Source organism: Nyctereutes procyonoides, unplaced genomic scaffold (genome assembly GCF_905146905.1).
Source record: "Nyctereutes procyonoides isolate TBG_1078 unplaced genomic scaffold, NYPRO_anot_genome, whole genome shotgun sequence".
Classification (NCBI taxonomy): domain Eukaryota; kingdom Metazoa; phylum Chordata; class Mammalia; order Carnivora; family Canidae; genus Nyctereutes; species Nyctereutes procyonoides.
Window position 1 is genome coordinate 45583806 of NW_026575051.1, and position 26810 is coordinate 45610615.

Consider the following 26810-nt stretch of genomic DNA (forward strand, 5'->3'; position numbering starts at 1 on the left):
ATATATTACAAAATAAAAAGATTACCAAGCTCCTGCCAATAGTCAGTTTATACCAGAAAGCAACATGTCATATAAAAAAATTAAGTATAAACAAAATAATGTAAATCAGGCTTTCACAGGTCAGGGTGACAGATTCGATTTGTAGGTTCACAGGTAGCAGGAGCTGGAACTCTGGGCTCATGTCCTAACTCTACTTCCTACTAGGACTGTAAGCGTCCCGGATACCATAGGCCCCAATGCTCCTGAAAGTATACCTGTTCCCTCCCTCCCTCGCCCTCTTCTCCCCTATTGCTCTCCCTCCTACCCTCCCTCCATCTCTCTCTCCTTGGTGTTAGGTAGTTTTAGTGAGAAAAACAACTTTTTTCCCTCCCATATTGAAGCTATAATGTCCCAAAACTTTTGAGTCTAGCTCAGTGACTCTTTCCTACCATACCATCCTCCCTCCCCCATCACCACTGCATGGAACTTTGAAGGACTTTTAAGAAAAGGAAGAGGAAGAGGAGGGCTTGGCTAGTAATTGACTTCTAGCAAGAGCGGGAAGAAAGCTTTGGTGGGGAACACTCCTCCTTGAGGAGGTTGCTGCTTTGCCCATCTCTGTATGCACTAAGGTGATACTACTTTTATAAAAGCAAAAATAGGGATCCCTGGGTGGCGCAGCGGTTTGGCGCCTGCCTTTGGCCCAGGGCCCGATCCTGGAGACCCGGGATCGAATCCCACATCAGGCTCCTGGTGCATGGAGCCTGCTTCTCCCTCTGCCTGTGTCTCTGCCTCTCTCTCTCTCTCTCTGTGTGTGTGACTATCATAAATAAATAAATAAATAAATAAATAAATAAATAAATAAATAAATGCAAAAATAAATAAATGCAAAAATAAAAAATACCTGAAATAGAAAAAAAAAATGTTAAGGCGGGGGGCACCTGGGTGGCTCAGTCAGTTAAGCATTTGCCTTTGCATGATCCTGGGGTCCTGGGATCGAGCCCTGAGTCAGGCTCCCTGCTAATCAGGGAGTCGGCTTCTCTGTCTCCCTCTCCCTGCTTGTGCTCTCTCGCTCTCGCTCTCACTCTTGCTCTCTCAAATAAACAAATAAAACTTTTTTAAAATCTTTGACAAATGGTAAAAGGGGTTATCACTCAGAAAAGCATACAGGCAACATTTACTCTCTTCTTAGCACTTTTGATTATTTTCAAATAATGAATGCATGTTGCTTTTGCAATCAGAAAAAGAGACACGAATTCTAAAAAGAAAAGAAAGAAACAATATTAGGTCCGAAGGCTTCCTTCCTTTTTTTAAAAAAATATTATTTATTTATTTATTCATGAGACACACACACAGAGGCAGAGACACAGGCAGAGGGAGAAGCAGGCTCCATTCCATGCAGGAAGCCTGACAGGGGACTCGATCTTGGGTGTCCAGGATCACACCCTAGGCCGAAGGTGGCGCTGAACAGCCGAGCCACCCAGGCTGCTCCAAAGTCTTCCTTCCAGATTGACATCAGAGACCATGAGCAGGTCACTCATCCTGTCTGAACCTGTTAGCTTTGCTTCAGAATGGAGCTGATAACGCTCAACGTTCCACATTGTTGTGAGACTTAGGGGAGGTGGTGTATTTATACGTGGGAGAACACTTTATGAACTGTAACTAGTTGCCTCCTGGCACGCAATGGTGTGGAAGCCGCCTGCCAGTCAAAATATACCGACCGAAACGGTGATGCTGATGAACTACTTTACTCTACAAGGTGGGGCTAGCCTTCCCTTAAGAAAATAAGGCCCCAGTATTCACATAGTTGATTCCTTCCTAATTCAGTTCCTTCCTCAGTATTTTACCTCTTGATGAACACAGGCTAGGGAATAATTTCAAACTAGACTATATCCATTGGTGATTGTGAAATCAATGTAATGGGTTAAAGAATTTTAACAGACTAAACAAAAATAGGTTAGGTACTTATATTACTCACAGGAATATGTACTGTTTCATGGAAAGAGAGGTGTATGAAGCGATGGGAACAGCTCCAAGGATGTGGCACACAGTACGTACCCATGTCGAGGACGGTGGCAGGCGCTGACAGTGATGTGCATTTCTTAGTGTGAGCAGTGTTGCAGTCAAACGTCTGAGAGCCACTGGAGTAACTCCAGGGAAGCTAGATGGGCTGAGAGCTCCAGACCAGGGGCACGTCCCACTGGAGCAAGTCCTGGGGCAGCGCTGGGTAGACTGTGGTGTCGGGGTGGCTATGCCACTGATGGGTGGTGGGATCCTGCCCGATTTCCTCATCTGCAGAAGCAGGATGGAAACAACCCTATTATAAAAGGTCCCTATGACTTCACGTCGCTATTTGAGGGGTACAGGTGAGGTGCCCCAGGATAGGGCCTAGTACTTGAGCTGTGTGGATGCAGCCTGTGAAATGCCCTCCCCTGGAGCCTTTTCTTAGCTTTGCTCTGAGGCAGTGTCAGAAGCCCAGGGCACACAGAGCGAGCTAGATGTGTGCCTCCAGCCACCTCGTCCTATGCAGTAGTGGCTTCAGACTGTATTGACTATGATGCAGAGTAAGAAAGGAGTAAGAAAGGCATTGTGAATGAAGACCCAGCACATGCGCGCACACACCCCCCACAAGCACACACACACACACACACACACACACACACACAAAACTTTCACAAAGAACCTAGAGTGCACCCTGCACCCTGCGTACTACTGTTTCATTTTTTTTTAAGTGTCAGTGACCACCCATTAAATTAATTTCCTCATATAGAGGGAGGAGGGGCAAGATGGCGGAAGAGCAGGGTCCCCAAATCGCCTGTCCCCACCAAATTACCTAGATAACCTTCAAACCATCCTGAAAATCTACGAATTCGGCCTGAGATGTAAAGAGAGACCAGCTGGAACGCTACAGTGAGAAGAGTCCGCGCTTCCATCAAGGTAGGAAGACGGGGAAAGAGAAATAAAGACACAAAAGGCCTCCGAGGGGGAGGGGCCCCGCAGACGGAGAACCGAGAGCCCCGAGCCCCGTAGTTCCTGCGGAGGCTGAATCCAGGCTTCCAGAGCTGCCATAGCAACTGCGGCTGTTCCTCCTGGGGCCCCACGGGGTAAACAACCCCCGCTGAGCCCTGCAGCAGGCAGGGGCAGAGCAGCTCCCCCAAGTGCTAACACCTGAGAATCAGCACAGCAGGCCCCTCCCCCAGAAGACCAGCTAGAGGGACCAGTGATACTCCCCTGTGTTCCAATACAACTTGTTTCTGGCCACTCTGCACTGAGCAAAATGACTAGAAGGAAAACCTCACCTCAAAAGAAAGAATCAGAAACAGCCCTCTCTCCCACAGGGTTACAAAATCTGGATTACACTTCAATGTCAGAAAGCCAATTCAGAAGCACCATTATACAGCTACTGGTGGCTCTAGAAAAAAGCATTAAGGACTCACGAGACTTCATGACTGCAGAATTTAGATCCAATCAGGCAGAAATTAAAAATCAATTGAATGAGATGCAATCCAAACTAGAAGTCCTAACGACGAGGGTTAACGAGGTGGAAGAACGAGTGAGTGACATAGAAGACAAGTTGATGGCAAAGAGGGAAACTGAGGAAAAAAGAGACAGACAATTAAAAGACCATGAAGACAGATTAAGGGAAATAAATGACAGCCTAAGGAAGAAAAACCTACGTTTAATTGGGGTTCCGGAGGGCGCCGAAAGGGCCAGAGGGCCAGAATATGTATTTGAACAAATCCTAGCTGAAAACTTTCCTAATCTGGGAAGGGAAACAGGCATTGAGATCCAGGAAATAGAGAGATCCCCCCTAAAATCAATAAAAACCGTTCAACACCTCGACATTTAATAGTGAAGCTTGCAAATTCCAAAGATAAAGAGAAGATCCTTAAAGCAGCAAGAGACAAGAAGTCCCTGACTTTCATGGGGAGGAATATTAGGGTAACATCAGACCTCTCCACAGAGACGTGGCAGGCCAGAAAGGGCTGGCAGGATATATTCAGGGTCCTAAATGAGAAGAACATGCAACCAAGAATACTTTATCCAGCAAGGCTCTCATTCAAAATGGAAGGAGAGATAAAGAGCTTCCAAGACAGGCAGGAACTGAAAGAATATGTGACCTCCAAACCAGCTCTGCAAGAAATTTTAAGGGGGACTCTTAAAATCCCCCTTTAAGAAGAAGTTCAGTGGAACAATCCACAAAAACAAGGACTAAATAGATATCACGATGACACTAAACTCATATCTGTCAATAGTAACTCTGAACGTGAATGGGCTTAATGACCCCATCAAAAGGCGCAGGGTTTCAGACTGGATAAAAAAGCAGGACCCATCTATTTGCTGTCTACAAGAGACTCATTTTAGACAGAAGGACACCTACAACCTGAAAATAAAAGGTTGGAGAACCATTTACCATTCAAATGGTTCTCAAAATATACCCTAAAAACTATAGAACACTTCTGAAAGAAATTGAGGAAGACACAAAGAGATGGAAAAATATTCCATGCTCATGGATTGGCAGAATTAATATTGTGAAAATGTCAATGTTACCCAGGGCAATTTACACGTATAATGCAATCCCTATCCAAATACCATGGACTTTCTTCAGAGACTTAGAACAAATTATTTTAAGATTTGTGTGGAATCAGAAAAGATCCCAAACAGCCAGGGGAATTTTAAAAAAGAAAACCATATCTGGGGGCATCACAATGCCAGATTTCAGGTTGTACTACAAAGCTGTGGTCATCAAGACAGTGTGGTACTGGCACAAAAACAGACACATAGATCAATGGAACAGAACAGAGAACCCAGAAGTGGACCCTGAACTTTATGCTCAACTAATATACGATAAAGGAGGAAAGACGATCCACTAGAAGAAAGACAGTCTCTTCAATAAATGGTGCTGGGAAAATTGGACATCCACATGCAGAAGAATGAAACTGGACCACTCTCTTGCACCATACACAAAGATAAAGTCAAAATGGATGAAAGATCTAAATGTGAGACAAGATTCCATCAAAATCCCAGAGGAGAACTCAGGCAACACCCTTTTTGAACTTGGCCACAGTAACCGGAGAAGGACAAACAGTGTATGTTCTCATTCATTTGGGGAATATGAATAATAGTGAAAGGGAATATAAGGGAAGGGAGAAGAAATGTGTGAGAAATATCAGAAAGGGAGACAAACATAAAGACTTCTAACTCTGGGAAATGAACTAGGGGTGGTGGAGGGGGAGGAGGGCAGGGGGTGGGGGTGAATGGGTGACGGGCACTGAGGGGGACACTTGACGGGATGAGCACTGGGTGTTATTCTGTATGTTGGTAAATTGAACACCAATAAAAATTAATTTATAAAAAAAAAATTTCCTCATATAGTAGCTGGCCCACATTTTTGAAAAACTCAGCTCTGAATGAAGCATGACCAAAACAGAGCATAAAGAGTAAAAGGAATCTTTGACTCCGTTCAATGCTAAAGTCATCCCCATGTTCCTCATGATTTGCCTTCACACCATCTTAACCACTGCTGGCTTCCAGCACCAATTGTTCGTCCATGGCCTTGGTGTGTGACCATCAATTAGTGCGCCCTGATGGGCCTGAAAAGGTTTGGTGACCATGCCTGACTTCCCACTAATGCTGTAGCCTGTCCTTTTGTCTCTGTCACTTTGTTCCAGCTAATGAAGTCCTACAAAACAGAATGTGCCTCTTGCCAAGTAGATAAATTTACCTAATGATGAATGACTGAATAAAAGAGAAAAAAAATAAAAAATAAAAGAGAGATATGGGGCTAAAAATTATGATTTGTTTATACATAAGTCTTGAAGTAGATAATTACAGTCTCTGAAAAAACTGCCGCCAGAGTCTTAGTCATTTATTTCACATTGCATGATTGCTTAGCAAGTTTAAAGTTATTCTCGTGAAACTATTCAGTGTTGATACCCACCATTTTGAGGGATGAACGTAACAATTAAAGGTAATTCCTGGACATGGGAGGGGATGAAGCATATTTGCCTGTTTAAATAAATTTTCACAGCCTTCAAAAAAAGCTCCTCTGAATTGTTTTTGGAATTAGCATAACTTAAGTGAGGTTAAATATGATTCGTGAATAAAAATATAGTTAAAGTAGATTGCTTGGGAATCCCTGGGTGGCTCGGTGGTTTGGCACCTGCCTTCGGCCCAGGGCGTGATCCTGGAGACCCGGGATCGGGTCCCGCGTCAGGCTCCCTGCATGGAGCCTGCTTCTCCCTCTGCCTGTGTCTCTGCCTGTGTCTCTGCCTCTCTCTCTCTCTCTCTCTCTCTCTCTCTCTCTGTGTGTGTGTGTGTCTTTCATGAATGAATAAATAAAATCTTTAAAATAAATAAATAGAATAGAATAGATTGCTTACTTTCCAGTTTGGGGAAATAAAACTGTTTTTGGTAGAACACCTTATAACTTCCTTAGGTTACTGCAGGCTCCAGGTTACCAGGAGTGTGGCTTGCCTGAGGAGATGTAGAGAAGTAGACAGACCAAGCACTTCCAAGTAAGTTAAAGAAGAGACTCAAGTCCCTTAGGAGCAACCATGTGAAATATTACTAATTACTAATTATTTTTATCCAGCCCTTTCATAGGAAGTATGGAAGTTCTTTTTTTAAAAAAAAACTTTTTTTTTATTTATTTATGATAGTCACACACACAGAGAGAGAGAGAGGGGGGGGGGCAGAGACACAGGCAGAGGGAGAAGCAGGCTCCATGCACCGGGAGCCCGACGTGGGATTCGATCCCGGGTCTCCAGGATCGCGCCCTGGGCCAAAGGCAGGCGCCAAACCGCTGCGCCACCCAGGGATCCCTTCTTTTTTTTTTTTTTAATTTGAGTATACGCGACACACAATATTATGTTAGTTTCAGGTGTAGAGCAGCGTGATTCAGCTCCTCTATACGTTACGCTGTGCTCACCGCAGGTGTAGCTACCATCTGACATCATGCACGCTATTACCGTATCATTGACTGTACTCCCTGTGCTGTGTGCCTCTTATTCCCATGACTTCTTCGTTCCATAACTGGAGCCTGTATCTCCCACTCCCTTCACATGTTTTTCCCAGTCCCTTTCCCCACCTTCCCTCCAGCAACCACCAGTGTTTTCTCTGTGTCTGTAAGTCTGATTCTGCTTTTTGTGTAATTGATTTGTTTTGTTTCTTCATTCCACATAAGACTGAAGTCATGTGGTTATTTGTCTTTCTCAGTCTGACTTACTTCACTTAGCACAATACCCTCGAGGTCCATCCATGTCGCAAATAGCATGATCTCATCCATTTTTATGGCTAGTATTTCATTGTACGTATGTACCACGTAGGAAGTATGGAAGTTCTCAAACCAGTTCCCACATACATTAAAATGGTAGCCAGGACTCCCTTGAAACATTCTCTAATTCATTCAGCCAACTGAAAACCATGTCAAAGGCCTGTTCCCTGGCACCTCTGTCACCACATGATCCACCGCCTTAGCCCCTCTGGCTACTGGCAGGGCAGTGGTCCAGGCCTATACTTGGAACTGTCACATTCCTGAGGAGCTGCTGTGGCCAAGGCCCCCGGGCCGAGCCCTGGAAGTTCTGTCTGGCATTTGCACCGTGCTAGGAAGTGCCCCATTTACCAAGTCTAAATGTCAGCCCACTATCCCACGGTTTCTGGGAACGTTTGGTTCCCAGATTATTTATTTGCTACACAGCTGGAATAATGTTCTGGTGAACAGTTTCTCTCCTGCCAAGATGACAAGTTGGGTTTCTAAAGACAGATGTGTGGCTTCATGTAGAAATACTTGAGGCCTAAGCATCTCTGGCTGAATGGGATGGGATGGAAAATATGAAGCCCCGGATTGCTTTCTCTGCCAGTGGTTTCTGAGGTTGCCAAGTTGAGGGGAGCAGAGAGCACTCCGCTGTGGCAGAGGCAGAGATTAGCCAAATGGGCCAGCGGCTGCCTAAGCCACTGGGAAGCATCCTCCTTGTTCCTGATTAAGTCCTTTTAAGAAGCAGGTGACAAGTTTTATGTTCTAACAAAAGGAACATCAAGGCGTTTCAGAACCAGAGAACGTCCCCTGTCAGACTAGAGCTGGGGTTAGCAGCTCCCATTTGTAGAGGGCATGCTCGTGCGAGGAGGCATTTGACCCGTTCGCCGAAGTCCTGTTATGTTCACCTTAGGTTTGGTTATGTCAGTGTGAGGCGCAATACTAAAGGCTAAAAAAGCCAGGCTTGCCCTTCTCTAGGATTTCCAGGAAACTGCCAGTCCATTCTGGAACTGATTTAGTGCCTTTTCCCCCCGGATGGGGTTTTCTCTGCCATCTTGTGGACATGTTGGGAACTGCACCTCCCAGTTGGCACCTGCGTGTCTGGGCTGGGGGTGGGGGGGGGGACCGCGTCTAACCTTCCCTCCGCAGCGGGTGAGGGGGCTGGTGCAGGCTCCAGGCTTGCCCGGATCAGAGCCAACACAGACCAGGTGAGGATGAGGACAGTGGTGACCTTTCCTGCTGCCCTGCAGCGCGCGAGATCGTCTAGAGCCCTTAGAGCCAAGGTCTGCCAATCCTCTCGTGAGGCTTACACTGCGAATGGCCATGGGACAGGCCCTGCACTGGGTCTCAAGTCAGGGGCCTTAGTAAAAGTAAAGTTCCAAAACTTTTGGCTTTTTTTTTTCCAGAGGGAGCAAGAAAATGGGAAATTAAGGTTGGCAACAGATGTTTCCTGCTTATGAGGGGCTGGTATTTGCTGCACTTCTGCTCTATGGTTCTTGAAGTGGAATGTGGGCACCGCTCTTGGCATAAGAGCAGGGAAGGAGCAGGTTTTTCATAATGTCCACCCCATCTTGTCTTAGGTGAAAGGAGAAGCCTGGAAATAGTTTGGGGTGCAAGGTGCGGCCTCTGGGCTTGCATTTGATTTAGTAAGTGGCCTTTAGCAACCAGCTCTTGCAGGCTTTCTGAGACTAGCAGTTGTAGGCTGTGTGGGGTAGTGGGGAGAACATCAGCTCGAGGGCCTCCCAGCCCCGCTTTTCCGTCTGGTCTCTCACATACCAGACACACCGCACATAACACACATACCAGTGTGACCTTGGGCACACCGCCTATGACAATCCGTGTTCTCATCTGTAAAGTAAGGACAGTAATAGAAGCTGCCTCATGGGATGCTTAGAAGATTAAATGAGATCTAGGGGCCAGCTCTCATAACTGGTCCCTGTGAGCACGTGCCACAGTTTCCTGGGCCCCGTGTAAACACCTAATAGAAAGGACTGGTCAAGGGTGTTGCGGGGGGGTGATAGCAACAGTAGTGGGTCAAGGGTACCTGTTCTTGTAGTCTCTGATTCAAAGCAGCCAAACCAGGACCGTGTCTCCGCGGTGAGATGTGAACCGCAGTGACCTGCAGGAGCGAGCGTCGCAGTTACAGAACTGAAACCTCCGAGTGATTAGAGGCCGGGGTCCCCCCCCCTCTTGCAAGCACGTGTCCGAGAGGCAGTAGCAGAGCGAGCCCTTCAGCCTCTGGAGGATGAGTCAGCTCCCAGGCTCTCCCCGGGGATCCCTTTGAGACAGAAGTCAGCAGAACCTGGCCCATGTGGGGTCTGGCTGCGTGAGTCGTGTGCATGCTAGTTGGCCAATGTGGCTCTTAAAGGGTTGTGGATTTTGGCAGCAAAACCTAACAACAAGCTTTGCCACTTCTGTTCAGCTTCCATTAGGGATTCCAAGCTAGGGTTGGAATGTGTCTAGGGTTTCTAGAGGTTGCCATCCCCTCCTAAAGGAGAGAAATTTATTTTCTTTTTTTAAAAAGATTTTTTTTTTTTTCATGAGAGAGAGACAGGCAGAGACACAGGCAGAGGGAGAAGCAGGCTTCCCATGGGGAGCCTGATGAGCTGGGGATCATGCCCCAAGCCAAAGGCAGACGCTCAACCACTGAGCCCCCCAGGCGTCCCTACCTTTATTTTCTACTGTGTGCCAGGTACTATGCTAGGAACTTAGACATTTAATCCTCTCAACAGCCCTGTGAAATAGGAATTGTTATTACACCTATTTTACAGGTGAGGAAACTGAAATGCAGGGAAGTGAAGTGGCTCGGCTAGTCTACCTCGGCTCCTGGGAATGGAGCCCGGGTCGGGATGAAGGTAGGAGAGTCTATGCAGTATTGCATCTTTGTGTCCCCCGCTGCACGAGGCACGGGACCATGGACTTAAGAGCTTCACAAATGCCTGCTGAATTGAAAATGGAAGGATTCACCTGCCAAAGGGCCTTTGGAAACAGGGACAGCTGCCCAAGGACAGCCTTAAAAGACCAATGTAGGGCAGCAGCTAGCAAATCATCCATTCAGAATTCTTTGTCATCTGGCCAGTGGCCTGCTGGCCTACAGCCAGCCATGTTCAGGGCTGACTTGATCAGCTTTGGCTCTTCTATTTTAGGTACTCCACCTTCCAAAGAGGTGCCTGCTGGGAAGTACCCATTTATAGTCACGTCTGATGATGGGCGGAAGGTTCCTGTGGTCCAGGCCTATGCTTTTGGCAAATACCTAGGTTATTTGAAGGTTGAGTTTGATGAAAAAGGAAATGTCATCGCTTCACATGGAAACCCCATTCTTCTCAACAGCAGCATTCTCGAAGGTGCGTGAAACTCAGTGGAGGGTTCCACCAATCCAAAACTTAGATGGCTGGACTTGTGTTGTTAATGTTTCAGGACAAGACTCTAACACCTTAAAAGAATTGAGTTCTCTCCTAAATATGCCCTCTTCATGGTTAAGGAGATTGGAACACCAATCTCCCAAACACCCTAAATCCCATTGGCTTCCCTAAGTCCTCTCAGCATCAGATACTGTGTCACTGCTTCTTGTACCTTTTCAAGCTTCACTTGGGTTTGTGAGAGCCACTTTCAACTCCTCTCCAGAAGAGAGCTGCTCACTGAAGCAAAGGTTCACACGAGGTAGAGCAGGGCTCCAACCCCAGCGCCATGACCAGGAGCAGCATGCCTATGACAAGTTGCCCAGTCTCGATGATTTTCAGTTTCTTTATTTGTCAGAGGATAATTTACTGCTTGCCAAGATCTGATTAGGAAAGGATGGTCAGTGGGGTGCCTTGCAGAGCCTGTGGTCACAACACAGTCCTCTCAGTATCCAGAGGGAAAGGCCGGGACCACACAGACAGCAGAACCTCAGCAGGCCTTTTCTACCTACACTGGGCCTTCCATCATTGCCCCCACCACTCCACCCCTCCCCTGCCACCACTACTAATGCTGTCCCAGGTGGGCCCACAGGTGCTCATTCAGGTGTGATGAGTTGATGTTAGGATATTCAGCGCATCTGGAGCACCTGGGTGGCTCAGTTGGTTAAGCATCTGACTCTTGGTTTTGGCTCATGATCCCACGGTCATGAGGTCGAGCTCCACATTGAGCCCCGAGTCGGGCTCTGCACTCAGTGGGGAGTCGGCTTGAGATTTTCTCCCTCCCTCTCCCCCACCACCCCACTCGAGGATGCATGCACTTGCACACGTATGCTCTCTCTCTCTTCCTAAAATAAATCTTCTTTTTAAAGAAAGGATCCTCAATGCATCCTTAAATTAAGATCCATTCCTGGTTTTATTACCAAGGAACAGAATTTTCTGAAGAAATTTCACAAACTAAAATGTAGACAAATTATAATAAAGAAATGTATAGTCACAACAGGTAAGCTAAATGATCTTTGATTCCTTCTCCAAAATTTAGGCCACTGTGAGCCTGCCTTAACTGCAGACTTTTTTTTTTTTTTCATGCTTCTAGATCCAAGCATAAAAGCAGACATTAACAAATGGAGGCTAAAATTAGATAATTATTCTACTCAGGAATTGGGGAAAACAGTTGTCTATCTGGATGGCTCCACTCAATCATGCCGCTTTAAGGAATGCAACATGGGCAACCTGATTTGTGATGCTATGGTGAGTGGTCCCCGGGAGTACGGGCGTGTGCCTCAGGAGGGAAGAGTGAGGGAGGAAGGATTCAAGGGGGGATAACCTGGTAGTTACAGAATAGAGGGTTTTAAAAAATTAGTGCCCAAATAAAAGCTTGGGATGGATTCATAATGAGTACCTTGGGAAGGTGCCCGAACTAGACCAGCTCACTCTCACTTCATTGCTTTCCGAGAACCGAAGCCTTTATTGGAAGGTGTTCATTTTGGGTGTTACTTTCCTTTTTTAAGATGGTCTGAACACACAAAACTTCACTATGGAGATGCAGACCTAGTAGATAAAACACATCTGCGTGGGCCTAACCTGGCCAGAGTGTCTCACTGACCTGTCCTCTTGGCTCCAGAGAACAAGGCCTTATGTCACTGGGAGCCTCCTTCACAAGCAGAGAATGACAACATGTAATTATAACTGTGGCTGAACACATCACCCATGAAAATACCCCTCTGTCTACCTGTCTGCAGGCAGACTGGCCGTGGCAGCTCCACAGGGGCCACACTGAGCCAGGGTTCCCAGATCAGACTCAGTGCTCCCACCAAAGCCTGCACCCAGTGGGCTGATTTTTTGTGCTTGGCAAGGTGCCTGGCATATGCACACTCAATAACTGACTGCTGAGTAAGTGACAGTGTTCACACTTTGGAAGGTAAGATCAGTGCCGGCTCCTCAGCATTGTGCAGTCCTGCAAAAGAAGTAGTTAAAGAGAAGCCAGTATGGGAATGTTTAGAGAAAGGTCTGGAAGGAAATAAGCTGTTAGCAGTGCTTATTTCTCTGTAAGAGACTGAGGCAACTATAAGAAAACGTTTGCTTTCGCACTATTTTTTTTTCAAAGCAGAATGTATTCATCTTATTTCTTGTAACTGAACATATGTTTTGTGAAAGAAAAGAACGAAGTGACTCTGCAGTTTCAGGAGGCTGTCTCTGTGCCTCCAAGACTGCCAACTTGGGAATTGGCTGAGGACCTGGCATGGAGGCCAGGGATCCTGTGGACAGGAGGTGGGGAGTGGAAAGGCTTTCGGTCCCACCTTCAGGAGCGAGTGCGGTGCCTGCAGGAGGCAGGGAGGCTGGGGGGAGGGCACCGCAGGCCAGTCTGCACGGAAGCCCTGTCCCCTGTCCCGACACAAGGGCCCGTTCTGCGGACGCCCACCGGCCTGTGAGTACAGGGGTCTTAGGAAAGGGGACTCAGACCTACTTGCTTCTAAGAGTCTGACATGGGACACGTGTCACAATTTCTTATTTTTGCTTCTCAGAGCATAAAACTAGTTCTATTATACCTGAGAAATCTCTGGGAACACAGGAGCAGGAAAGAAGCAGCTTTATTTCCTCAATGGAGCAAACCGAATTCCTGGAACTGATCTGAGGAAGAAAATCTAGAATAACTAATGTAAATTCGCGCTACTGTTGCAGATTAACAACAATATTAGACACTCGGATGAAGTGTCCTGGAACCATGTGTCCATGTGCATTTTAAATGGAGGTGCCATTCGGTCGCCCATTGACGAACGGAACAACGGTAGGCTTCCTAGGCTCAGGGTCTTTAACTCTGCATGTTCTGTCTCTAACCGTGCCCGCGGGAGCCTCGACTCACTTCTGCCGTCAGCCATATACCACAGTGTCCGTCTCTTCAGTTTGGGGCCACTGCTGCTCAAGTCCGTGCCTAACCCGAAGGACACACACGGGCTTGTGTGTTCTCATATGTGGTCACACACAGAGGTAGCAGCTAGCGCTAATGGAACCCAGTCTTGATCTAAACTTCCAACTCACAAAGCCAAATACTAATTATTGCCGATTAATTCAAAATACTGACAGTCTCCTCCTTGATATCTGGAAAGAGAAAGGGGCAAATTGCCAGTCTCCTGTGCTGGAAAAAAACACCCTACTGGATTAAATTCTTTTAGCGCTTTTACAGACACCAGGATATCATATGGGAAAACAAACCAGTTAGATATTCCGGACACTCTTGCAGTCGTCCCTAATATGCTGTCAAAACCAGGCAGTCTCAGGTAAAGCTGCGAGTTCGTGTCATTATCGAACAGGGACAGGTGGCAGGGACACACTGCCTGTCTGGAGGAACTGAGCATTGCTTAACACCCACTGAAGATCCAGCTGTAAGCCGGAACTCCAGGGAAGAGCACCAGGGACCGATGGAGCCACAGCCGTCTCTAAGCTCCTGCCATCATGCCCAGTGGTAGAGAGCATGTGCAGAGGCCTCTTGAATCCATTCCCTCCCTAAGTCTTGGGAACCACTCACACAGCGGATGCTGTCCTAATAGCCTTCCCAGAGCCTCCATCAGTCCTAAAGGAAACTGGTGGGGTAAGCTTATTCTCAAGCTGTTTTTCTTCTTTCCTCATCCAAAACTACCCTCAGGCACAATTACCTGGGAGAACCTGGCTGCTGTACTGCCCTTTGGGGAAACCTTTGACCTGATCCAATTAAAAGGTTCCACTCTGAAGAAAGCCTTTGAGCACAGTGTACACCGCTATGGCCAGTCTACTGGAGAGTTCCTGCAGGTGGGCGGTAAGTCACCCTTCAAAAATGAGATGGGATTTCCTGTTGATTGGCTTAGTTCCCCAAACACCAGGACCTCCATGGTCAGATTTGTTTAAGTTTTCCCCCACCCGAAGTGAATGCATAGTCTTTCAATGGCTATGGACTCCCAGGCCACTGAAAACAGGTCAGGGTCAAAGCCCTACGGCCTTGGCAATGAGCAATCTTTGCTACGTCTGATTTGGACATCACATGGACCCTCTGTAGGAGTTGGCCCTCCAAATTCTAAGCAGTGCAGCTGCCTTGAGGTCTAGTTTCTAGTAAAACCTTAGTTGTTTAGACATTCGGTATTCTTTGCTAAACATAAAAACAAAAAACAGCCTTTCTCAGTTCTATTCATAATTGCCTGGAACCATGCAGAGGTTCAAAGGAATGCAGTATCCAATCAGTTTCAACCAGGATGATTTCTGGGAGGGGCAGCCAGCTACATAGACACATTGGGATACCTGGTTCTGGTTCCACTGTGACCTGGGACAGGTCTTCAGCCTGTCTGAATGCAGTGAGAAAACCTGCCCTACTCATCTCACAGATCAGTGAAAATAAAGCCTTCCCAAATTGGCAAGGACTTCTGAAACACTTTTGTCAATAATGATTTCCACAGTTCAAGGGGTTAATCTTTAAATTAATAACTTTATTAACTTTCACACTATATTTTGGCTTTTTTTTTTTTTTTTTTAGGTGGTAGGCCTCCATTGATGGTGCGATTGCTTTGTCATGTCCTCCCTCTATAGAACCATCCTCCCACACATTCTTGGGGTTGAGGGGCTGCAGGTGGTGAAGGGGCCCTGCATGCTCCCTTGGGATAACCCTCAAATTCTGCATTTTTCTAGGAGAGAGTTGGGGGGACAGCAAGATTTTGATGCCCCAGCACAGTGCTGGGTAGTTACATGTTTTGTTCAAGTTGTCCAAGCCCAAATCATTACCATTTAGTAGTTTTCAAAATTATAACAGATGTTCTGCACCTCTCCTCTTTTTCTCATTTTCCAAAGCCATTGACCAAATTGCTGATCAGTTCATTGAGGATTGTAAAAAGGTGTGGTTTCTCCCTGCATTGTTACCACTTGCCATTCTGAGCTAGAGCCAATTTTCCTCCCAGTGGTTCTCCCACCTCCCAGAACCCAAGGATAAACCTAACAAAATTTTACAGTGTCCTCTCAACTCCGTTGCTGAATCTTCACTCAAGCTCACACTCCATGAAAACCAAGCCCAGTGCCTCAGTTCCAGATTTTGGCCAAAATATCTTTCTTGGAAATCTCTTTCTTAAATCTCTTGGATCCAGTGAAAACACAAACTCCTCTCTTTTCTAGGAATTCACGTGGTATATGATCTTTCCCGAAAACCTGGGGACAGAGTGGTCAAAATAGATGTTCTTTGTACCCAGTGTCGAGTACCCAGTTACGAGCCTCTCAGAATGGATAAGATATATAAAGTAGTCCTCCCTAGCTTCCTTGCCAATGGTGGAGATGGATTCCAGATGATAAAAGATGAAGCATTAAGACATGACTCTGGTAAGCATAAGTGTCTCTTCCTCCACTCCAAAAGTACTCAACAACAGAACTGGTCCAAAGGGGGGAGCTACTCAGAACCAGATCCTGTCCCTGTGTTGCTGACTCCCTCCACGGCAGCACGGCCCTGGGGAAGATGTGCCCTGCCCCTCCCTAGCACACATACCCACCCATCCAAGTCCAAATGTTTTAAAACTCTTTCAAGTACAAATAAACAGCTACTCAGATTGTGAAATATAAATGAGTTTTGCACTTACAGGAAAACTTTATCTCTAGAATACTTTAGATTGGATCTGGACAATTCTGTAACCTTTCTTGAAGCTTTTAGTGTAAATAGGTCAGGTAGGAGTGGGATAAGTTCACCTCCCTTCTTCAGCATAGGGTTTGGTGGAGCAAATTAAAGGAACAGTCCTACTTGGCCTGAGTCTATTTTTGGCAGCATTTAGTGTCATTTTACCCCAGGCTCACCTTTTTTTTTTTTTTTAAGATTTTATTTATTTATTCATGAGAGACACACAGAGAGAGGCAGAGACATAGGCAGAGTAAAGAAGCAGGCTTCTTGCAGGGAGCCTGATGCGTGACTTGATCCCTGGACCCCAGAATCACGCCCTGAGCTGAAGGCAGACCCTCAACTGCTAAGCCATCCAGGTGTCTCCCAGCCTCACTTTTAAAACTCACTTCTAAGGATCACTTCATGTGGAAGTCCAATGATGGAAGATACCTGGGAGATTTGAGTCCCCCAGAGGCCCTCAGGATGCCACCAGCACAGGTGAAAGGGGGGGGGGGAGAAAGAGAACGAGAGAGAAAGAAAGGGAGAAAGAAAGCACTTCACATGCAAAAGGCCGCTGATAGGATAGACTACCCCTGCCTCTTCTCCAGGGCAGAAGCCAGTGTACTCACAAGACCCACACACAGCTTCTCTACGTTTCCAGAAAGGAGCTCAGCTAGATTCCTCCTTAGCTTACTGTGGTGGGCCTGCTGTATTAACTGCTTGTTCTGAGGAGGGTGGAGAGTGGAGCCAGGGCAAAGGAAGCAGCCCTTTCCATGATAGAAGATGGAAGGACAAGCTTAAAACAGTGTCCTCTTCATGATGAGATGAGCACTGGGTATTATACTATATGTTGGCAAACTGAATTGAAATAAAATAGTAAAAAAATGAATAAAATAAAATGTGTCCTCTTGAGTCCCACAGGAGACGAAGCTGGTGGCTCTGCATCAACCAAGCCCAGACTGATAGGTGTGAAGAGAAGGAGCTCACAGAGGAGGCTGAAGAAGCCTGGGCCCTAAGGGTTCTCAACCCTCGATATACATCAGAATCACTTGAGAAACATTTTAAATTAAATACCAATACCTTAGTCCTTTTAAGAGATTCTGATTTAATTGGGTTGGGGCAAAAGTCTCTTCCAGTGATTCTAATGCTGGGGTGAGAACGACAGCAAAGAGTTCCTTTTTAAGTTAGTGATAAACTTTTTTATTGAGGTGTAACTGACAATAACATTAGTTTCAGAAGTACAACATGATTCAGTATATGTATATATTGTGAAGTGAGCATCACAATGTCTAGTTAACATCATACAGTTAGAAAATTTTTCTGCGATTGGGGACTTTTAAATCTGGTCTCATACACAGCAACTTTCAAATATGCAATATAGTATTAACTCTAGTCGCCAACCTGTACATTATATCCCTATGACATATTTGTACTGGAACCCTGGACTTTTGATCCCCTTCACCCATTTTGCCCACCCCACCACCACCACTTCTGGCAACCACCAGTCTCTCTATAAACTTGGTTTTGTTGCTAATTCCTCATGTAAGAATTATATGGTATTCTCTTTCTCTGACTTACTTCCCTTAGCATAATGCCCTCAAGGTCCATCCATGTTATTCCAAAGGACAAATTTCTTTTTTCTTTTTATCCCATCATGCATGCATACATCTGTGTGTGTATCGGATTTTCTTTATCTATTCATCCACCAATGGACACTTTCCCCCCACATCTTGGCTATTGTAAATAAGGCTGCAATAAACATGGGGGGTGCATATTTCTTTTTGAATTAGTGTTGTTGTTTTCCTCAAATACTCAGAAGTGGAATTGCTGTTTCATACAGTGATTCTATTTTTGATTTTTTTATTTTTAAAATTTTTTTTTTTATTTGTTTATGATAGTTACAGAGAGAGAGAGAGAGAGGCAGAGACATAGGCAGAGGGAGAAGCAGGCTCCATGCACCGGGAGCCCGACGTGGGATTCGATCCCGGGTCTCCAGGATCGCGCCCTGGGCCAAAGGCAGGCGCCGAACCGCTGCGCCACCCAGGGATCCCTATTTTTGATTTTTTGAGGAACTTTCATACTGTTTGCCATAGTGGCTGCCTCAATTTACATTCCCACCAACAGTGCACAAAGGTTCCTTTTTCCACGTTCTTGCCAACACTTGCTATTTCTTGTCTTTTTGATAATAGCCATTCTAACTAGTGGGGTGATATTGTGGTTTTGATGTGCATTTCTCTGATGATGAGTGATGTTGAGCACCTTTTCATGTGTCTGTTGGCCATCTGTATATTGTCCGAATGAAAAATGTCATTCGGATCCTCTGCCCATTTTTTAATCAGATTTAATCTTTGTTTTTGAGTTGTAGTTCTTTATATATTTTGGGTATTAACCCCTCATCAGATATATAATTTACCAAATGGTATTATTAAAATTTTATCAGGTCCCTCTGAGTTTGTTGTAGTTACAGTATAGGCAATTGCTATTTAATCAGGTCTCCTCTCTTTTGGAAACGAGGACTCCATTGTCAATTATGTGAAAATGATTTCTGACCAGGCAAGCAGAAGGAAGCCACTCGTGTTTCGATTAATTGTTCTCGACCAGTTTCCTAATGCCCTTGTTTTGGAGTGGTTCAAAAGCAATAGGTCACAACCGTTTTCTTGAGTCATCTTAGAGTTTACTGAGTTATCTAGTTATCTAGTAGTGAACAATGGGCACAGCTGACATCTAGGCCATGAAAACAGTCAAATTCTTTGTACCTTTGATTACCACTTTTCTTGTCTTTTGTGACATTTTATCCCTGCTTATGAAAGAAGTGTCTTCCCTCTTATAATTACAGAGGACTTCAGAGAAATACACTGGTTTCCCCCCCTTCTTATTCTTAAATGATACTTACTCTGTAATTAAAATAATGTATATATTTTTCTAGGTGACCAAGATATCAACGTGGTTTCTGGATACATCTTAAAATTGAAAGTAATTTATCCAGCAGTTGAAGGTCGGATCAAGTTTTCTGCAGGAAGTCATTGTCATGGAAGCTTCTCTCTAATATTTCTTTTATTTTTGGCAGTGATCATTGTTTTATACCAATAGCCAAAAATTCTTGCCATTTATGTTTGGAACTGCATTTTTTTTTTCCAAGCGAGATTCAAGTCTGCCTTTTAGGAACTGGCTTGGTGATGGCACAGACCATCTTTGTAAGCCCTTAGAAACTGAGCTTAGAGGAAGACAATGAAGACATTGACATCATCACACAGGATCAGCAAGTTAGTGAAAACACAGGGAAAAAATGAAAATGAGCCCTTTGATGGGAAGGCCAACCATCTTTAGTTTACATATGCAAATTTTAATAAAATTTTATTAACAATTTTAAACCACAGAAATCATTTTTCTCCTTTATGTTTATTTTAATCCATCAAACACCTATGTTTACATAGAACTTTATCATTTACAAGGAAGTTTTAAGCACATTATCTTACTTGATGCCTATAACTTTCTTTGGTGGGCAAGACAAGTGGTGTTTTTCCCATGTGACAGATGGGAAACTGAAGCTCAGAAGAAGCAGACACGTTCAAGGCCATAGAGCTGAAAGTGATCGGTCTAAGACTTGCAACCAGGTTTTCTGACCTCAAGTCCAGCACTTTCAACTATGTCCAGTTGTTTTTCGGAATGATACTTAATGGCTTCCTCTCTTCATAACGATGGCATCAAGCTCCTGAATGACAAGTATCTGCTTTATTTCAGGTCTCTATTTTTTTCCTTTTTAGATCCTGTTGTTATAGTAAGTTTAATGGACTAACACAGTGTAGCATTCTCTCTTGTACCACCCATGCACCTTTAATGAGTCAGGGAACAAACAGTGCAGCAGATGATGGGAAAGGCAAGTGGCTGCAAAAAATAGTCCAGGGTCCAAGAGACAGGTAAGGGAAGAACAGGACACTCAGGACGTATTTACATTATAGAAGAAAAAGAGCTAAAGGGCATTTAGATTTGTTAAAGAGAGATCCACTTAAGGAGTAGCAGCATAGTACCTGACACATGGTATTAGCTGTTAATAATTTTATAGGATTCCATCAATTTTGCCTCTGTGCTCTTTCCTTCTCATGTCAAGGTATCAAGAGAACCTTCTAAGACAAGGTGTAATTCTAAACCTGCACCTGTCCCTCTGTAGCAAGATGCCAGGAATGCACTTAACTGTAGTCACACTACATACATACACACCCTCCCACCCCCTACCCCCCACCCCAGGTATGGAAAATCCAGAAGGGAGACGAGACAAGGATTAGTTTTTTTTAAAAAAAGTAGTATACATAAGAAATTTGAAGTAAGATCTGCTTGCAAATCTGGACACTCTAAGTCATTCTCAAATATAGATATGAGAACTCCTGCCTAGGAGTAAGCCCCTCTGAGTGCAAGTTCAGGAAACACCCAGACCGATGAAATGATTTATGCCCAAAAGTACAAATACTTGCTTAAGGTGCTTGTGAGACCATGCGAGCCTGCTCAGCATTGCATAAATGATTCAGTGAGAAATGGGAGCCTTCACCTTCAAAAATGGTGAGCAAATGGTAGTAGAGGTTTGGAGAGACAGTGTTTGTTTCTTAATGTTTAAAAATATTAAGTACATTTGATACAAAAATGCACTTTTAAACTCTGTAACATCTTTTAAAAGGCTATTGCGGTAAAATAATGCTCTCAGTTTTATGCATATACAGATTAGCTATAAATAAATGTCAGGGGATCCCCTGGGTGGCGCAGTGGTTTGGCGCCTGCCTTTGGCCCAGGGCGCGATCCTGGAGACCCGGGATCGAATCCCACATCGGGCTTCCGGTGCATGGGGCCTGCTTCTCCCTCTGCCTATGTCTCTGCCCCTCTCTCTCTCTCTGTGACTATCATAAATAAATTTAAAAAAAAAATGTCAGTAAGAAGGTAAGAGGAAAATTAGAGAAACTTGCATTTGGAGCCTATTTTTTATGCTTGGCCAGGAAAAAATAAATCCTATTGGAGCACAAATTTTTAAAGAACATTTTTTTGTAAGTTTTCTAAATATATGTGCTTGTATTTTGCAGTGGTTTAAGAAATGACCTCAGACACTTTGCAATTACAGATTCAATCGTGCAATTCAATTGTACAATAAAACTAAAGATATATTCCTTGTCTTTGGTAGTTATTTCTTCTCAAGCAAACACTATAACCCAAGATGATACAACTGAAGGAAAATATTGACAGGTTATCACAAGTATCACTTCCCTTGATCATAAGTCCCTTGCCATCTGATAACCCTCCCTATCCCCTTTCACAAAAAAAAAAAAAAAAAAAAAAAGAGAAGAAAAATGCATGCAATTTTTAGGTAAGAACACAGTAAATAAAGGATATTTTAAGTAATACTATTACATAAGGTCTTTCATGTACAGAATCTAATGTAGAAACTGTTTTGAGGCCTATAGTTGTTTACTAAAAAATCAAGAATCAAGTTAGACAATATTGAGTATTTTATCTGAACTCGTACATCTAAGATTCTTCAAGTAAGCTGATAACACAATAAACCAATTGGTATAGGTTGTTCACTTGAATACATTGTATCTACCTCCAGCAGTTTGCAACAAAGTAAGCTGGGTTTCTTAGAACAGAATTGAGACTGCCAATAGTTCATTAGAAAAAGTTGCTCCCTCAAGAAATATGCAGTCCCATGAATATATGGCTAAGCTTGTCAAAATTGGGAAATCGGGCAGCCTCGGTGGCGCAGCGGTTTAGCGCCGCCTGCAGCCCGGGGTGTGATCCTGGGGACCCGGGATCGAGTCCCACATCAGGCTTCCTGCATGGAGCCTGCTTCTCCCTCTGCCTGTGTCTCTGCCTCTCTCTTCTCGCTCTCTCTCTGAATAAATAAATCTTTTTTAGAAAAATTAGGAAAGGTTCCAGATTAGTTACCTGGAACTGCTGTAATAAACTGACACAATTTGGATGGCTTAAACAACAGAAATATATCATCTCACCATTCTGGAGGCTAGAAGTCTGAGATCACATTGGCAAGACTGTTTCCTTCTGAAGACTATGGTGGAGAATCTATTCTAAGCCTCTGCCCTAGCTTCTGGTAGCTTCAGGCATTCTTTGCCTTATAGTTGGTATCTTCTCCATATTTTTACATCCCTTTCCTTCAGTACGTCTGCCTGTATGCCTGCCTATTTTTCCTTAAGATTTATTTTATTTGAGAGCAAGAATGGGCACAAGCAGGAGGGGCAGATGGACAGGAAGAGAGATTATCAAGCTGACTCCCTAATGAATGCAGAGACTGATACAAGGCTTGATCTCATGACCCTGAGATCATGACTTGAGCCAAAACCAAGTGTTGGATGCTTAACTGACTGAGCCCCTCCTAGGTGCCCCACTATGTCCCCTTTTATTAGAACACAGTCATAGTGGATTAGGCCCACTGTGATGACTCATCTTAGTAATCTGCAAAAACACTACTTCCAAATAAGATCACATTCATAGGTACTGGGGATTAGAACCAAAGCCCTGTCATCTTTTCAGAATACAATTCATCCCTCTAACAGTCCCCTGGCTGGGCAATCCTGCAGCAAAGCAACCAGGAGCTTCTGTGATTTACACATTTTGCAAATTAAAGATTATAACTGTTATTTTTGTACTGGTAAAATAGGATACATTTTAGAAGTTGATTTGGCTCAAGTACAGCAAATCAAAAGGCACCAGTTTTAACCCTCTGATTCAGTCAAAAGGAGGTGCTTTACCCAAAAAAATAAAAAATAAAAAATCCACTCAAGGAATCAGCACAAGACATGAACCAACATTTCTCCAAAGAAGACATAAAAATGGCCAACAGGCACATGAAAAAATGCTCACTGCCAGCATTAGAGAAACACAGACTGGCTAAAATTAACAACTCAGGAAACAGTAGGTGTTGGCAAGGCTGTGGAGAAAAGGAAACCCTCTTATGTGGTTGGTGGGAATGCAGACTGGTGCAGCCACTCTGGAAGACTAAGTATGGAGATTCCTCAAAAAGTTAAAAAGAAAGCTACCCTATGACTCAGCAATTGCACTATTAGGTATTTATCTAAAGGATACAAACATAGTGACTTGAAGGAGCACATGTACCCCAATGTTTATAGCAGCAATGTCCACAATAGCCAAACTATGGAAAGAGTTCCAACTGATGAATGGATAAAGATGTGGGGGGTGTGTGTGTGTGAAATATTTCACACACACACTGGAATATTACTCAGGCATCAAAAAGAACAAAATCTTGCCATTTGCAATGACATGGATGGAACTAGAGGGTATCATGCTAAGTGAAATAAGTCAGAGAAAGACAAGTATCATAGGATTTCATTCATATGTGGAATTTAAGAAACAAAACAAATGAACACAGGAGAAGGGAAGGAAAAATAAGATGAAAACGGAGACAAACTATAAGAGACTCTCAACTATAGGAAACAGAGTAGAGTTGCTGGAGGGGATTTGGGTGGGGGATGTGGTAACTGGGTGATGGGCATAAAGGAGGGCACAGGATAGAAAGAGCATTGGGCATTATGTGCAACTGATGAACCACTACATTCTACCTCTGCAACTATTAATATACTATATGTTAATTAAATTGAATTTAAATTTTTTTAAAATTTTTATTTATTTATGATAGTCACACAGAGAGAGAGAGAGAGAGAGGCAGAGACACAGGCAGAGGGAGAAGCAGGCTCCATGCACCGGGAGCCCGACATGGGATTTGGTCCCGAGTCTCCAGGATCACGTCCTGGGCCAAAGGCAGGTGCCAAACTGCTACACCACCCAGGGATCCCTGAATTTAAATTTTTTAAAAACCTGCCTTTCTCCAAAGATTCAATTCCCCCACTCCCTAATATGAAGGTAATTATAATTTTTCTAACAGTATTTCTTTTCCTCCCCTCTTTTATTCTTCTACATCAGGGATTTAGCAAACTACAGCCTGAGGGCCAAATTCTGCCTGCCGCTGCTTTAAGTATTAGAGTGTCCTTGAAATACATACCCATTACCTGGAGTGTTTGATAGAAAAAATACCTGTAAATATCAAGTATCAAAAAAAGTGAAATAAAAAAAAACCTGTTTTTCACTGGAGCTTATAGGCCTCAGGTTAAAGATTTCTCCTCTGTGTATCCAGTACTATCAAAGAGATTACATTACAGAAAGCATCGGTGAAACGGGAAGTATGGTGAACTGGCAAGACCTATTCATCTGTTCATTCATTCAATTATTATGCTAATGTTGACTATATCTGAAATTACAACTTGTACATATATCATCACACGGTCTGCTAAGAACAGTGGCAAGTCAGACTTCTATTTCTATTGTAAAATCAAATGGTTTTTAGTAAGTCAATAAATGACAGTTCAAGTGCTTCCTTTTAATTGCTCAGAATCTTCTGATATCTATAACTGATTATACATAAAATACAATTTTATAATGTCTTTTTAACTTTGAAAACGTCTTTCCATCTATTTAATTTCATTTTATTCCCTCAGCCAGAAACAATGATAGTTGTTTCTATAAACACATTTCAAAATGTGAAGCCCATGCACTAAAGGACACACATAAAGATGCAAAGGAACACAACATATTTTTTAAAAAGGATCCAAAGAGGGGCAACCCTGGGTGGCTCAGTGGTTTGGCGCCTGCCTTCGGCCCGTGATCCTGGAGTCCCAGGATCGAGTCCCGCGTCAGGCTCCCTGCATGGAGCCTGCTTCTTGCTTTGCCTGTGTCTCTGACTCTCTCTCTCTCTCTCTGTGTTTCTCATGAATAAATAAATAAAATATTTTTAAAAAAAGAAGATCCAAAGAGTGCCTACTTTTTGAAACAAAAGCTCCTTTTATGGGGCAACACTGACAAGCACATGAGGATGAGAGACAAATCTAAGTCTGAACTCTAACTTCACTATTCTCTCTGACTTCAACATCCTTACCTATAATAATGAAATAATACCATCTCATAGTTATTGTGATGGATGATAAAATGTGATAGTGTATATAAAATGTCTGGCTGACAGAAACTGCATCTAGTTGCTTTTCCTTTTCTAATGTGAATAATTAATTTTTTATGTGTAGATTTTTATACATTTTCTTTAAATAGAGCTCACCTACTGCTATGGATTGAAGTGTATGTAGCCTCCTAAAAATCTTATGTTGGAAGTCCAAAACCACTTTAATACAAAAATTCTCCATATTTGGATATGGGACCTTTAAGAGATAATTAAGGTAAAATCAGGTCATAAGAGTGAAACCTTAATCAATGGATTGGTGGCTTGTAAGAAGGAGAGAGAGAGAGAGAGAGAGATCTCTTTCTCTCTTCCCCCCTACACAAAGAGGTTATTAGGGCACATGTGAGAAGGCAGCCAACTGCAAGCCAAAGGAAGAGGCCTCAGAATGAAACCTACCAGGGCACCTGGGTGGCTCAGTTGGGTTAAGTGTCCAACTCGTGATTTCAGCTCAGGTCATGGTCTCAGAGTCATGGGATCCACCCCTGTATTGGGCTCCACACTCAGCAGAGTCTGCTTGTCCCGCTCCCTCTGCTCCTCCTCCTGCTTGTGTTCTCAATCTCTCTCTCTAATAAATGAATGAATGAATGAATGAATGAATAAGTGAATTAATCTAAAAAAAAAAAAGAATGAAACCTACATTGTAGGCACCTCATTTTGGACTTCTAACCTCAAGAACTATGAGAAGTAAATCTGTTTAAGCCACCCAGTGTGTAGTACTTTGTTATGGCAGCCCAAGCCATATGATATGATACACTAACATTTTTCTTATCTAAATAAAGAGAATATCACAATTTATAGGAGAGTACATAAGAATGGCATAAAAAGGGCTATAAAATATTTTATTAAAAAATAAAAAATAAAAATAAAATATTTTATTTTTCCAGGTTACTGTGATACTTTAAGTAACAGTGTTTAAAATGCTATGGATTTAAATGTGAAGACTTAACCTGATTAATTTTCCACCTGTCCCTGAGATATTAATAAATGTTTAAGGCTTGGTATTAAAGCACTGAGTCACAGAAACTCATATATATTCTAGAATTTTTAAGCAATTAAAAATACAATAAAACTACTGACAAAATCTTTTCAAAAATTACAATATCTAATAACCATTTTTTAAAACCTTGGGAAAAAGAATAAGTGAATAGTATTAAATAAGTTAAATCTCCAAATTATATTTAGTTTCATATTACCCAGCTCAGTTTCAATATGGAGTTGAAACTCAGTGTATTCTGAATGAATGCTGCAACCAATTTGCAAACACAATACTCTTAATCTTAAAAGAAAAATTTGTTTCAAAGAGAAAGTATAACGTGGGAGGGAACTGTGAGCAGAATTCTGAACACTGACTCTAATATTTTAAATTATCATTCCTTAAAAAATACAATTAGAGGTGCCTGAGTGGCTCAGTAAATTGGCATCTGCCTTCGGCTCAGGTCATGGTCCCAGGGTCCTGGGGTTGAGTCCCTCATCAGAAGGGCAGCCTACTTCTCCCTTTCCTCCCCACTTGTGCTGTCACTATCTCTGTCTCTGTCTCATCCTCAAATAAAGTCTTTTAAAAAAAAA

At 43.5% G+C, this 26810-nt stretch overlaps 1 protein-coding gene across 1 annotated transcript in view; it reads left to right on the plus strand.

Moving 5' to 3' along the window:
- The window catches only part of NT5E (5'-nucleotidase ecto), a 41260-nt gene extending 19888 nt beyond the window's left edge, over window positions 1–21372 (plus strand). Inside the window, exons 4-9 of the mRNA XM_055330537.1 lie at window positions 10378–10575; window positions 11723–11877; window positions 13309–13414; window positions 14270–14419; window positions 15757–15957; window positions 19152–21372. Coding sequence (XP_055186512.1) covers window positions 10378–10575; window positions 11723–11877; window positions 13309–13414; window positions 14270–14419; window positions 15757–15957; window positions 19152–19315 — 974 coding nt within the window. The 3' untranslated portion in view covers window positions 19316–21372. The remainder of the gene's footprint in view (window positions 1–10377; window positions 10576–11722; window positions 11878–13308; window positions 13415–14269; window positions 14420–15756; window positions 15958–19151) is intronic.
- Window positions 21373–26810: the final 5438 nt, after the last annotated feature.